Source organism: Anomaloglossus baeobatrachus, chromosome 1, assembly GCF_048569485.1.
Source record: "Anomaloglossus baeobatrachus isolate aAnoBae1 chromosome 1, aAnoBae1.hap1, whole genome shotgun sequence".
Classification (NCBI taxonomy): Eukaryota; Metazoa; Chordata; class Amphibia; order Anura; family Aromobatidae; genus Anomaloglossus; species Anomaloglossus baeobatrachus.
In genome coordinates, this window is record NC_134353.1 from 201136675 (window position 1) to 201152407 (window position 15733).

The following is a 15733-nucleotide window of genomic DNA, read 5'->3' on the forward strand; positions in this document are numbered from 1 at the left end:
AGCGTCCAACTGCTCGTTAGGAATCTCGGTTATCTGAGCATAGTAGAGCTCTAGTTTTGGTGAATCTTGACCATAGCTCTCTGAGGTATTGATCTGCTGGACTTTTCATCAGTTTGTGGTCCAGTACCAACACATCCAGAATGACCCAAAAGAGAGTTCTGTAAAGACTGAGTTGTAACGCTGTAAAGTGGACATAATACAATGGCTGACTGTGACAAGCCTGCATGATGGCCAGAATGTAATGGCAGTAGCCTGGCTCAAGTAACTGCTGTATTGATAGTCCACATCCTGATATATGTTCGTAAAAAATCTTTACTACATTCGGTGATCATTGCTGTAATAATACACAAAAACAAAGTGATACAGTGCAGTCAGTGTCATCTTGATGGTGTCATTTACCAAACTGTGATAGCTGTATTATCAGTTGGTGATATAGCGCCACCTCCTGGACCACACAGATACGTAACGTCACAATGTGTACGTCTTGCCTCAAAACCACAATGGGCAACTGGGTTTATTTGGGACATCCCTTGAATAAAACAGAAATCTATTGACTAGTAGTAAGAACTAGGCTTTGACCACAAATAACTAGTTTTTATTGTTTTAATATGAAATGTCAGAAATTCCAATAGAACTGTCATACCAACTTTCTAGGTTTGTGCACAAGATGTATTTTTCAGGCAGATTGTGCTTGGAATCTGCCTGAAAAAAGCAAAAAAAACCCAAAAACCTAAACAACCAAAAAAGAGTGAACATATTCATAATAAAGTCAAAAGTCAAATATATAAACCTGTGATGAGCCATATTTAGATACAACCTCCATGGTTCTCGCGGTACAAAGAATGTGCACGGTATATACTGCTTTATTTTTAGCTTCCATTATAAATTGCTGTCTTTTTGCTAAGGTTCCAGATGGCCAGCCGGGACATATGTTCGTGACTGCAGTTTATGCAAAGGATCCTGACGCTGCTAATAATGGGACAGTTGTGTACTCCATGTCCTCAGGTAATGGCTGCACTTTCTTTACAATGGTTTTATTGAGAAAATTCAGCAGAATGCCTTGTATAGTGTATGATGAAATGACATATTACAGGGTAGATATGTGTGCAACTGAAAATTATGTGTGTAATCAGAGAGCAGTATTATTCATCTGTACCACAGACACAAAGCTGGTGGTGTAACCAAGACATCCAGGCCTGGAGCCAGTAAGGTTCACACCTGGTGCATTTGTTCCAGAATTTATGTTGTAAGGCATGTACGCACGTTGCGTTCAGTAACTTGCAGAAATGAACGCATCCTCTGGCAGAATTTGTCATTGTCAAATTTGGTTTTGACCACAAAAACGCTAAAAATACACATGCGTTTATTTTGTCAAAAAAGCATGCGTTTTGCATCAAAAAAGCATGTTAAACGCTAGGATTTTGATTTAAAGTTCTCATTGACTTCAATGTTAGCACAATGCTGCCAAAATGGCAAAAACAATTGACTTGTTGCTTCTTCAAACGCAGAGATTTTGACAAATTTTCTGCAACTAAAATGCTGCGTTTTTAAAAGCATCGTGCGCACAAGAAAGCCCTATTTCCCATAGACTTTGCTTGGAAATCAAAACGCATGCATTTTTGCATTAAAACGCTGCAGTTGAAAAAGCTGCGGAAACACATGAAAAAACGCAACGTGCACACACAGCCTAAGATTCCACAATGAAGTAAAGTAAAAGGGGTTTTCTCCAACCTTATACACATATAGCTTAGTTAACTTTAGTGACAGTTCTGCCCTCTCCATTCATGAAATTCAGAGGATTTACACAGCAAATGTTATCCATTGCAGTACAAGTGGTAACATATATGGATAGATCTGCCAAGATATCTGTGCTGAAAGCCACTCTAAAGGCTACTTTACACGCTGCGATATCGGTACCGATATCGTTAGCGCTGGTACCCGCCCCCATCTGTTGTGCGACACGGGCAAACCGCTGCCCGTGCCGCACAACATCGCCCAGACATGTCACACATACTTACCTGCCCGGCGACGTCGCTGTGACCGGCGATCTGCCTCCTTTCTAAGGGGGCGGTTCGTTCAGCATCACAGCGACGTCACAGCGACGTCACAGCTGCGTCACTGAACCACCGCCCAATAGAAGCGGAGGGGAGGAGATGAGCGGGACGAACATCCCGCCCACCTCCTTCCTTCCGCATAGCGGCCGGGAGGCAGTTAAGGAGAGGTTCCTCGTTCCTGCGGCATCACACGGAGCGATGTGTGCTGCCGCAGGAACGAGGAACAACCTCGTTACTGCTGCAGTAACGATTTTTGAGAATGGACCCCCATGTCACCGATGAGCGATTTTGCACGTTTTTGCAATGATGCAAAATCGCTCATAGGTGTCACACGCAACGGCATCGCTAATGCGGCCGGATGTGCGTCACCAATTCCGTGACCCCAACGAGTTCGCATTAGCGATGTCCTAGCGTGTAAAGCCCCCTTTAGGCTATGTGCCCACGGGACCTTGTTTCTGCGGATTTTGCCATGGAAAACCTGCGGATTTTTCTGGATTTTCCAGATAAATCCGCAAGTTTTAGCATGTACAGGCACTCCCCATGTTATCCTATGGGACATGGGGAGTGCTGTGTCCACGCTGCGGAAAGTGCAGCTGCCGACCATGCTGTGGATGTAGGCATCCACATGTATAATTGCATGTCAATTATTCATGCAGAATTACCTGCGGATGTCCCGGACCTCCGCTATGGAGATAAGAGGCCGGGACGTCAGCAGGTAACCCACATGAATCTCTGCATGTTTCCTGCAGCTATTCCGCTGTAATCTAGCAGCTAAAAATAGCTGCGGACGCCGGCGGGCAGCTGCGGGAAACATGTGCTCATACCTGCGGATACATCCGCAGGTACGAGCGCCCATGGGCACATAGCCTATCAGTCCAGGATGATTGTTTAAACCAAGTACAGCCGCTCGGTGCAACAAGGCCAGGCTAATCAGTTAAATACACCTTCCCACATGCTGGCTTCCCCTCTACCTCAGCCCCTCTCTGGTTTTATGAAGTCAGTGCTGTCAATCAAAGAAGAGGGGAGGGCAGAGATAGATGGAAAGCAAGGAGGTGAGAAGGAGTATTTAAATGCTTAGCCCCGCCATGATGCACCAAGCGCCTGTACTTGGTTTGAACAGTCATCCTGTGATGACAGATTCGCTTTGATAAACATGGACTTGAGGTTTGGGTGAAGATTATTAGTATGATTCAAAGGAGTAATACTTAAAGGAGTTGTTCACTACTGGGAAACCCCTACTTAATCAATTCTGGAGCTTGATTAAAGGGAGTCAACCAAAATTTATGTAAAGTGGACTGTGCATGAGTTCTCTGAAGTGCTACTGGATATACTAATGTAGCGACAGCCCTCAGCAGAACATAGGAAGGAGACAGTGCCTGGGCACTGTGCACATGCAGCTGGGCAGAGGCAGTGCGCATTTGCGCACACGCCAGCAACAGTCACACATTCCTCATTGTGGCTAGTGAGCACTGAAGAGGAGGAAGGCCGCAAATATGCAAATGAGGAGGAATAACAGTGCACCAAACAGACCTTGTTAATTTGCATACAAATTACAGGTTATTTTCTGAGGCACTGTGCCAGCAATAGGTACAGTGTTAGTATGATTTTGATAGGGGCTACATCCATTACAACTGTGTACAGGCCATTTAAAATGAGTTTTGTGGTGACGGACTCCCTTTAAAGTACAAATAGTGTATTATCGCCACCTGCAGCGGCTCCATACCAGAGATGTCGGCACCACTGTTCCCAGAGAGTGATGTGACTTGTTATGTGACTTACAGGCTGGCGCTAATGAGTAGTCAGCTCTGACAAATAGTACAGATTGCCGCTTATTCGCTGCTACATAACACAACAAGTCACATCTCTGTAGCGGTGCACTGCAGGAGCGGAGTATACAATGCTTTTACTTTAATTGGGGTCCTGAATTGATTATTCTGGGATGATCCAGTAGTGGAGAACCCCTCTAAGTTAGTAAGGAGTCTCTGCTGCATGTGAAGTGTTACTCATATTGTTTCCATTCATTTCTCCTGACAGATGATGGCCTGAATCACTTCTTTATTAATATCAGTAGTGGGGAAATATGGACAACCCAGACACTATCAGCGAGCCTGAGGAGCCACTATCAGTTAACAGTAACTGCAAGTGATCGAGGCGTCCCTCCTCTGGAAGATTTCGCCATAGTTAATATTCAGGTAAGTCAGGCAAGTGTTCATTTTTGATTTAGGAAACATATATCTGTGTTCTAATTGTTTTTCTTTTTTTGTATTTTTTATATCTGTTTTGAAGAAAAGAGTACATTTTCAAGCATCACATTATACTTGTGATGTAATGCATACTGTATGTAGAGAAAATTGGTCTATCTGAGTGAAGCAAATGTCTAAGGGTGTGTTCACATACAGTAACATATCAATTTTTGGTCAGCAGTACAGGTGTCACAAGGACCACACACTGTTTTCATCCGAGTAACATCAATGTGACCCCCGTACCGAAAAAAATACAAGTGACGTAAAACTAAAGAATTTTTATACTTACCTGTCTCCAGCGCTGCAGTCTCTGCCTCGGCTGTTGCTTACAAGTCCCGCTCAATATGCCCCATAAATATTCACTGCACTGACTGTGGACCCAGAAGCAAGTGTGACAGCAGCGCCGGAGACAGGTAAGTATACAAGTTCATGCTGTCCGTGTGCTATAGACAGCATACTGGCGACACACACTGATGTGTCCCCCAGGGTTATGGGGTACTCGGTCCCGGGTGGCGTATAACTGTGGAATGTCACTTTGGTGGCCGTTACACAGTCCTGTGCCCTGGATGCTTTTTGAAAAGGGGAATATTTGTATCACCCAGGGTTATGGGGTACTCGGTCCCGGGCGCTTTATAACTGGGGAATGTCACTTTGGTGGCCATTGCCCGGTCATGTGCCCTGGGTGCTTTTTAATAGGGAGTATTTACAGGGGAGATGAAAGTCATTGGTGTGACGCCCCCTGCGGGTTGCGGTTAAGATGATGGAACCTCCGCTGCTGAGTTGGTTACCCCTAGGGCTGGTGGTAGTGTCAGCTACGGTAGTAGGCCCTCTGCAGGTAGGGCTGAGCCCTGGGAGATGAATGGTGGAGACTTTCGCCGAAGAGGGGAGACCACACCAGGGTTGTAAGTTAACAGTCTTTACTCACTGTGGACCCTTGGACGGCTGGTTCAGGTCCCTGTAGTTCCAGTGCTAGTTGTATGACTCAGTTGTTCTGTCCTCGTCACCCTCAGTGTGGTTGGTTCCTCATAGCTTGGAGCTGGTTTGGGGCCTGACTGTCCTTTTTGGCAGTCTCCTTGTCCATAAGGCGGGCAGTGTCGACTCTGTAGGGCCGGTCCATGTTCCGAACCCTGATACTTGCTTTACTACTAGTGCCCCCGGATCTGTGGGTCAGTGAGGTCCGTGAAGGTTCCCTCACTGTGCAGGTAATTGCCAGGCCGCATAAAGCTGACACCTGACCTAGGGCCCTGTGCCCCGTCGGTGCTCTGGTCCCAGTGGTACTCGGGTGTACCTACCTTGGCAACCACTCTCCTGTGCCCCCCGGTCACCGTTACACGACCCAGCTCTAGGCACGTCTTTCCACTTCCCTCTCTATTATGTGACTGCTCACTGTGCCCTTCCACCAAGCTGTCTAGTCCCCTAGACTGGCTCCGCTCTCTGGGTGGCAATCCCTCTGGTATGTGACTATCCAATTACCCTGGTGTGGCGTGGGAACTGGGATTTTAGTGTGTGCAGGTGTTACTGGCACTGCTGTTCCAGGTCCCTGGGGGTGGACCATGCATCCTGGTGAGGATGCAGTACCTAGTAGTGCCCTGAGTGGATCAGGGGCGCTAGATTTACAGGGTATTGTTGGATAAAGTTTATACATGCACCTGCACTGCCTCCTGGTGGCAGCTGGTGGACTGGTGCTGAAGTGGAAGCGGGGGCTGGCTTTTCTGCAAGGACCTCCACATCAAGGGCGTACCAGCCCTGCTCTCCATAGGTGTAAGCAACCTTGTCACCCACATGCAGATCCTGGTCGGGGTCTCCTCTGGGGAAATGGGATCTCACATCCCGGCAGGAGATGAAGACTCCCTCCTTCAGGCCGGGCTCCGCAATTAAACCCAACTCCTTTTGATGCTGAAGCACTCCACTACTCCCTGGTACAGCAGGCCCTGGGCTCGGTAGCTGGCAAGCCACAGGCGCTGCTTCTCCTGGAGGTCCCTGGCCTCCGTGTGCACCCGCCTGGCTTCCCGTTGCTCCTACTCTTGGGTCAGCTTGGTGATGATGGCCTGGCACCCCCCCATGGGTGTCCTCCTCAACATGGGCCTGCTCCCAGGTGACGACCGCTGACCTCCCGCTACCTGGTTCAGGGTAGCTCGCTGCCGGGTTCCCGACAACCACTGGGTACAGTACCTGGGGATGGTTGGCAGCCTCCTTCGCGGTTTCCAATGACGCTGTAGCCTGGGCTGTCATCACTGAGTCAGATGGTGCAGCTTGACTCTTCTTCAGCAGAGAAGGTGATGCGACCGCTTCAGGTCTTGCTGGCTCTGGCGGTGATTTGGCCTGGTCGAGGATAGATTCTGGTGTCTGGGTCGGTGCAGCCTGGTCAAGCGGCGCTCCTCTCTCTTGGGCCCGCATGACTGCCACCAGCTCCATTATCTCCACTTTCCACTCCTAGACACGCTGCAGGTATTCCGCACGCAGGGTCCAGCACAGCCATTGGACCTCTGCCTCTAGCCTCTCCACGGTCCAATTCCCTGGGTGACGTGGTGCGCTGGCACGATCCCCTGGAGCGGACATGGTGCTACAAGATACAGTCCTGGAGGCATTCTCTGGCAGGGCCTCCGTGCCCCCTGCTTCTGGTTTCGTTTTACATTGTGGACATTCCCTGGGGGCAGGGCTTTCTTTTCCCGCCTTTCTCACTGCTGTGGCGCAGTATGGCCCCTTTCACATTGCATTTTTCTCTACGTCTACAGGTCCCGTCGGGGCATCTGTCCAGACCGCCCCTCCCCCACTCTGCAAAGCGTGCTCTGGACGCATGCGCCCGACAGGGCCATTCACTGTTATGGAGCGCACTGCGTTAGCGTGTGCTCTGTTTTGTGCCATTTTGTGCACATATACGTTTCTGCAGACGGACACCCGAACGTAGACCACCTAGTGAGAAAGGCGGGAAAAGAAAGCCCTGCCCCCCAGCCTTACTTTTACACCAAAATGGCGGTGGTTTTTCAAGCAATAAAATTTAGTCCATAAATCACAGTCTTTAAGGCACACATCACCTGGTATAATCGGGTCCAGTTCAATCCTGTTCTTGATGCCAGGAAAAAGCTGTCACCCAGGGTTATGGTTTACTTGGTCCCGGGCAGCGTATAACTGGGGAATGTCACTTTGGTGGCCGTTGCCCGGTCCCCGTGCTCTGGGTACGTTTTGAAAAGGGGAATATTTACAGGGGATTGTTGGATAAAGTTTATATGTGACGCCACATGCGGTTTTGCAGCTAGGTGGATGGAGCTGCCACTGCACAATGTTCACTACTGGGGCTGGTGTTAATGGCAGCCTGGATGTTAAACCCTCCGCAAGCAGGGCTAGGTCCCAGAGGGTAGGTGATGTGATGGGTGTCGGAATAAGGTAAGCCACATAAGGGTTTAGGTGTAACTGGTTCCTTTTTCATTTTCTGGTGGTAACAGGTCACCCGAGGCTGGCTGGTCTTTACCGCAGGTCCCCGTAGTCCCAGTGCCGGTTTAGTGACCTGGTGGCTTCTTCCCCTGCACCTGTCTTTTGGTTGGTGGATCCCCATGGGATAGAGCAGCTGGGGGTCCTCTCCGTATTGTCTTCTTCAGCAGTCCGTATGACGGTAGCGTGAACCCTGTGGGTTTGGTGTCTATGGTCCTGTCCCCGGTTCTCCCTTTGCTACTGAGTTCCGAACTTCAAGGTCAGTGAGGTCCTTGATGGTCCCCTCACTGTGCAGATTTTATCAGGTCTGCCTGGAGCTTTTGCCTGACCTAGGATTCTGTACCCCGTTAGTGCGTAGTTCCGAGAGCACTCCACTGTACTCCACCGGCAACTAACTGCCTAGGCCCTCAGGTCACTGTTCACTCCTGTCAGTCCATCTGCTCTCTTGCACTCCTCTCTTACTGTCTGACTGTCCACTGTCTGCCCCTCCCACCTGGTTGTCTAATGGACTGGAGTGGCTCCATCTCTAGGCGGCCATCCATTGGTCTAACCCTAGCCTTGTACCATTCTAAGGGGGAATGTTGGGGAAAACAGGGATTTTTGTGAGTGTTTGTGTGTGACCGGCACTGGTCTTCTGGGTCCCTAGTCGGTAAGCCCTGTGTCCTGGTGGGTATGCAATACCTTGTAGCTCCCAGATGGCTTCAGGGGCGTTACACTGACACATGGGTGGCCCACGGAACTCCACAATGGACAGTACAAATGTCCGTTTTTTTCATGGATGTGTGACGGGGACCTAAAATAAACTTTAAAAAAAAGCACAAATGAAAATAAGGCTAACATGGAAAACAAGCAAAAAACAGACAAAAACAATGAAAGACCCTGTTTTTTGAGGCATTTTTAGTGAGGTAATTCTTGTGTTTGTGGTGTTTTATTTTGCTTCACATGAATCAGTGGTCAGGTTTGGAGCATTTTTTAAACAGAAACACGTCAAAAATTGACATTGTGCTTCTGTTTCCAAGTGAAAAAAAAATACACATAAAAAATAACAGCGCTATAGACGTTTTTTTTTGGAGTGAATAAGCTTATTCACAGAGTATTTAAAGCACTTTTCTATATGGATCCAAATGCTGTGATCCCCAATACTAGTTGACACCCTTCCTGACTTCTCACCATTCTTAGGAGTTGAAGTAACAGTTTATAATTTAACTTAATCTCATCCAAATGGAGACTACATAGAAACTGGAGGAAAAAGAACAAGTCGAACATTCTCCACTGCCAAACATTTAATCGCCTACAAAGAGTGTATCTCATTCTGGAAGACCTGTCCTGCATTTCACTGTCTGAGAAAAAGAAATAAACACATTTGATATATTACATGTCTAATCTAGGATAATTGGGCTTGGACTAAATGCCGCTTTACACACAACGATATCGCTAGCGATCTCGTTAGCGATGTGACACTCCCAGATCATTGCTATGATTTGCCGAGGTCGCTCATAGGTCGTTTTCTAACGGTCACACGTACCCATCTCATAAACGACGATACATCGTTCAGCGATATATTGTTTGACCAAGGCGCTCGTGTGGACACCGTCACACAGCATTCCTCCCAACGATTCCGCCAACGTCAAAGGCGTATAATTGTCCATAGCATACACCCTGGCATGACACCAATCAGAGCGGTGGAAGCGTGGAGCATTGCTCATAACGACACGCCCGCGTTGCTGATGACAGACACACTAACGATGTTGTTCGGCGTTGGCAGGGTGTCAAACGTAGATATATGTCTGCTGCGTTCGCAACGACGAACAATATTTTGAAAATGAACGACGTGTCAACGATCAACGATTTTCGCAAGTTTTACGATCGTTCAGAGTCGCTTGTAGGTGTCACATGCAACGACGTCGCTAACGACAACGGAAGTGCGTCCCGAAAACCGTGACCCCAACGACATATCGTCAGATAAATCGTAGCGTGTAACGGGGCCTTTACTGATGGTGATTGTCAAGAATGATCTTTTTGGAGGATATTTTATGTGTATTTTTTATTTGATTTTTTTTTTTCATTTTTTTATTCTTACGGTTTGTCCCGCAAATCTCAAGAACATTGATTTTTTTTAATTACTTTATACATATATTCTTACACTATATGTTTCCACTGTAACTGGAGCACTATAGCAGCCCCTGTTACAGATGTATAACGGCACAATGAGAAACAAAAAATGGCTTGAAGTCCTTCTTTACATTTTTTAAAACGTTCCTTTTTATGTGAGATACATACAAACTTTAACATAGAGGAATATAAATGGAAATCCAGAAATATATTCACTTCTCCACAACTGCGGATATTCTAAATAAGAGTCTTCTTTTCATGCATATTATATTAAAAAATTAATCATCTTAATTGATTCACAAAAAAAATCATAGAGAATGTCCAGATTTGATGAAGTGTCTGAAAATAGCTAAAAGAAAAAATGCTAGATCACTTTTCTCCATGCATCTACAGAGAAAGCGCCGCAATCTCCAGATCTGGCGCTGCCAGCCCTCAGTAGACAGAACAAACAGATGTAGAAAAGCTCAATAACATCTCCACACAGGAGACCTCCATGGTGGACATGGAATAGAGTCCTTCACATTAGAGTGACGTTTTGAGGGCCACACTATCTACCTTGAGCTGACGATCTGGCTCCTTCCCGCCGTCTTTATCGGCGCATACCTCATACCTCCACCAATTACAGAAAAGAAAACTTAACTAAAATCTAAAAACAATTATTAATAAAGAAATTCTAACCTAAAATAATATTTATATCAAGGAAGGTCAATATAATGTATAGAGGACATACCTTATATCAGAAATACATTGAAATTACAATTTTCATTTAACCCCTTCAGGGTCAATGTTTCCAATGTATAAATCCAAAATACCTCTCTCTGGAGAAATTTCTTTTTAGCCTGATTATTATCATTAAAACATATTTCCTCCAACACCATCCATTTAAGATCAGACACAGCGTGTCTATTTTCCCTATTTTCATATATATACAGTGTGTCCACCCATATCCTGTCCACCGCCATTAACTTGAGAACGGCAGCATCTATAGGAATAGAAGTGGTGTCTAGGTATAGTAAAGTAGCCATGCGCTATGCAATGAAACCACCTATAGCGCCACCTGGAGGAAAACAACGGAGTTAGCATTTTTATCTAATAATAATATTTTAACTCAGGAAGAGTTCAGAAATCAATATTTTGTGGAATAACCATGATTTTTAATCACAGCTTTCATCCGTCTTGGCATGCTTTCCACCGGTCTTTCACACTGCTTTTGGGTGACCTTATGCCACTCCTGGTGCAAAAATATAAGCAGTTCTTCTTTGTTTGATGACTTGTGACTATCCTTCGTCCTCTTGATTACATTCCAGAGGTTTTCAATGTGGTTCAGGTCTGGAGATTGGGCTGGCCATGACAGGGTTTTGATGTGGTGGTCCTTCATCCACACATTGATTGACCTAGCTGTGTGGCATGGTGCACAGATTTGGGGAACTTGGTTCTCAGAGTTGGGGAACATTGCCTGAGCAGAAGGAAACAACTGTTTTTTCAGGATAACCTTGTATGCGGCTTGATTCATACATCTTTTGCAAAGTTTAATCTGCCCAATTTCTAGAGTAAGGTAATCTTCTCTGATGAGTCTAATTTTCAGTCAGCTTTGCCCAACACCTGGTTATCTAATGGTTAGACAGAGACCTAGAGAGGCGTACAAGCCACAGTGTCTTGCACCCACTGTGAAATTTGGTGGATGATCTATGATGATCTGGGGACACTTCAGCAAGGCTGGAATTGATCTTGCCACATATTCTCAATGGGATTCAGGTCTGGACTGTGACTGGGCCATTCACACACATGAATATGCTTTGATATAATCCATTCCATTCTAGCTCTGGCGGTATGTTTAGGGTCTATGTCCTGCAGGAAGGTGAACCTACTACCCCAGTCCCTATTCCATTCCAGCCTCTAACAGGTTTTCCTCCAGCATTGCTCTGTATTTAGCTCTATCTTCTCATCCTCTCTGACCAGCTTGCCTGTCCCTGCTGAAGAAAAGCATCCCAACAGCATGATGCTGCCTCTGTTATGTTTGACGGTGGGGATGGTGGTTTCATTGTAATCTGCAATGTTAGTTTTCCACCACACACAGTGTTTTGAATTTAGCCCAAAATGTTAAACTTTGGTCTCATTATTATATGCTATATGAAGGAGATGCACAGCAATAACTATGGATTAGAACGGAGAGCTCAAAGTTGGTGATGCAAACATGTAGAAACCTTTAGAAAAAAGAAACAAGCAAAAGCACAGCACCCCATGGTCTCCACCAGCATTAAGGCTACATAGATTCTGGTATCGGTGTCATAGAAAAATTCAAAATATTTACTTACTTGCATTTTTGAAACATGTGGGGCCCCATATCTATTTTTTGCCTATATTGGTTGGACTATTTATTCCAACATTATCCGGCACATAGGGACATCACTAGCCACCATTTAGACATGGCCCCAGGGAAATTTGTGCTTTATATATTTTATACTTTCCCATATGAAACCATGGTTTTGATCTGGGTCATGTCATATGCTGTTTTACTCATGCACAATTATTGTCTCCAAATAGGGCTTTTTTGGCTTTTCATTTTTTTTCTGAATATATGTTATTTGGGCTAGACTAAACATTTGTACCATTGTCGGACATTGAGTAAGGTTGTGTGGTGGTGCTAGTCCTAGCAAGGTGTTTATGGGACAGAAAACCATACACCCATATACAGTATGACCAAATATTTGTGACTTTGTCCAATATTGGCATTCAGCATTGTAATTTTCTACATATTCATCTTATTTTATTTTGCTGAGGCGCCACCCTGTGCCTTTGAGGATTATTGCATCCTATTTTCATGCATGTATTGAAGCTGTGCCTCATACTCATGCTTCATTAGTTCTGCTGAATGTGGACATTATGTGTCTGCACATGCGCTACTTTGCCATACCTAGTATCGCATGGCTGCATTGCCCAGCCAAGATTTGTTCTGTGCATGTGCCATATTTGCTGCACCCAGTTTAGCCTGAACCTCTGTGCAGTCGCGATCGACTAGCGTTCATGGAGATCACACATGCCATGCCATGTCTTCCACAGCGGTATACTGTATCATCATCTTTAAATGTTATCTGTATATAAACTGCCTTTTTTGGGGCATATAACACACTTCTCTTTCACCCCTGATGAAGCTGCTCTCAGCGGCGATACACGTAGGGTCAGTCCCTCTCCGCCACAACTCCAGCATGACTTACTGACACTGCTCTCTTTAACTCAGCTCCTGTCTGTGTATTGTATTTGTGCATATGACCTACGTAATTGTCAGTTGGGGATTATTATTTGATCTACTACTAATGCACGATAGATTTTTATAAACATCCCTGCTCTGGTACATACTTGTGCCACTGATATTTGTAGGTGCTTGTATTCATGTTTATTTTTGTTCAGACTGGTAGCTTCATTGTGTTTTTGTGTGAGATATTCATTGCATTGTCCACTATGACTTTAGGTATTTTTATTGTGTGTTGTTATATATATATATATATATATATATATATATATATATATATATATATATATATACAGTATATATATATATATATATATAAAATGTGTCAGTCCATAAATCATTAGTTCCTGTTTTGAAGCAAAGAATAGCACGAGGGTAGGTGATCTACAGTGCCTTGCGAAAGTATTCTGCCCCTTTGAATTTTTCAACCTTTTCCCATATTTCAGGCTTCAAACATAAAGATAAAAAATTTTAATGTTATGGTGAAGAATCAACAACAAGTGGGACACAATTGTGAAGTTGAACAAAATGTATTGCTTATTTTAATCATTTATAAAAAAAATAATAAACTGAAAAGTGGGGCGTGCAATATTATTCGGCCCCTTTAAGTTAATACTTTGTAGCGCCCCCTTTTGCTGTGATTACAGCTGCAAGTCACTTGGGGTATGTGTCTATCAGTTTTGCACATCGAGAGACTGAAAATCTTGCCCATTCTTCCTTTGCAAACAGCTGGAGCTGAGTGAGGTTGGATGGAGAGCGTTTGTGAACAGCAGTTTTCAGCTCTTTCCACAGATTCTCGATTGGATTCAGGTCTGGACTTTGACTTGGCAATTCTAACACCTGAATACGTTTATTTGTAAACCATTCCATTGTAGATTTTGCTTTATGTTTGGGATCATTGTCTTGTTGAAAGACAAATCTCCGTCCCAGTCTAAGGTATTTTGCAGACTCCAACAGGTTTTCTTCAAGAATAGTCCTGTATTTGGCTCCATCCATCTTCCCATCAATTGTAACCATCTTCCCTGTCCCTGCTGAAGCAAAGCAGGCCCAAACCATGATTCTGCCACCACCATGTTTGACAGTGGGGATGGTGTGTTCAGGTTGATGAGTTGTGTTGCTTTTATGCCTAACATATCGTTTGGTATTATGCCCAAAAAGTTTGATTTTGGTTTTATTTGACCAGAGCACCTTCTTCCACATGTTTGGTGTGTCTCTCAGGTGGCTTGTGGCAAACTTTAAACAACACTTTTTATGGATATCTTTGAGAAATGGCTTTCTTCTTGCCACTCTTCCATAAAGGCCAGATGTGTGCAGTGTGCGACTGATTGTTGTCCTATGGACAGACTCTCCCACCTCAGCTCTGCAGTTCATCCAGAGAGATCATGGGCCTCTTGACTGCATCTCTGATCAGACTTCTCCTTGTTTCAGATGAAAGTTTGGATGGACGGCCGGGTCTTGGTAGATGTACAGTGGTATCATACTCATTCTATTTCAATATGATCTCTTGCTCAGTGCTCCTTGGGATGTTTAAAGTTGTGGAAATCTTTTTGTAACCAAATCCGGCTTTAAACTTCTCCACAACAGTATCACGGACCTGCCTGTTGTGTTCCTTGATCTTCATGATGCTCTCTGTACTTTAAACAGAACACTGAGACTATCACAGAACAGGTGCATTTATACGGAGACTAGATTACACACAGGTGGCTTATATTTATCATCATCAGTCATTTAGGACAACATTGGATCATTCAGAGATCCTCAATGAACTTCTGGAGTGAGTTTGCTGCACTGAAAGTAAAGGGGACGAATAATATTGCACGCCCCAATTTTCAGTTTATTATTTTTTACAAAAGTTTAAAATAAGCAATAAATTTTGTTCAACTTCACAATTGTGTCCCACTTGTTAATTCTTCACCATAAAATTTAAATTTTTTATCTTTATGTTTGAAGCCTAAAATGTGGGAAAAGGTTGAAAAATTCAAGGGGGACGAATACTTTCGCAAAGCACTGTACATATCTGTAAATACATTTTATAAACTTTAGAGTCTCTGCAAATTATATTATATAGCGACAAGCGACAGCACATATATTTCTTTCCGTCCTTTTTCCGCTCTGTCCGGGTGGGTATAATAGTACACAGAGCAAGGCTTATAATCTGCCACACAGCAGCCCCAGAATCTTTACAATGAGATGCTTGTAGATGGCTGACCTTGGTGCGCCACTGGAATTGTCCACCAGCTGACAGCCTTGATTCTTCATGTTGCTTCTGAATGGCAGGACACCGACTCCTGAGAAAATTATCTCAAAGTCATGTATTTTATTTCAAGATCACAAAGTTTAATCATATATGGATAAATCCTTATGCAAGCAATAAAAAGCAGAATGTTAATGTAACTGAACAAGCCTACATGCAGCAACATTATCGTGTTTATTATTCCTGTACTGTGATGTCACTGTGTGCAGTAACCTTTTTCCTCTCATATTACACTTATCATCCTTGTTCTGTCACGTTATCCCTGTTCGGTGACATCATTGTGCACATTATTCACATAATATAAAAGATAGTCTAATCCACCTAATCCATTCCCGATTATTCCAACTCTTTCCTAGCTACTGCTCCACTTTTCCCCTCTGTAAATTCCTTT

At 44.5% G+C, this 15733-nt stretch overlaps 1 protein-coding gene across 1 annotated transcript in view; it reads left to right on the forward strand.

Moving 5' to 3' along the window:
• The window catches only part of DCHS2 (dachsous cadherin-related 2), a 439992-nt gene that overhangs the window by 337138 nt on the left and 87121 nt on the right, over nt 1–15733 (forward strand). The window contains exons 7-8 of the mRNA XM_075347710.1: nt 906–1005; nt 4089–4246. Coding sequence (XP_075203825.1) covers nt 906–1005; nt 4089–4246 — 258 coding nt within the window. The remainder of the gene's footprint in view (nt 1–905; nt 1006–4088; nt 4247–15733) is intronic.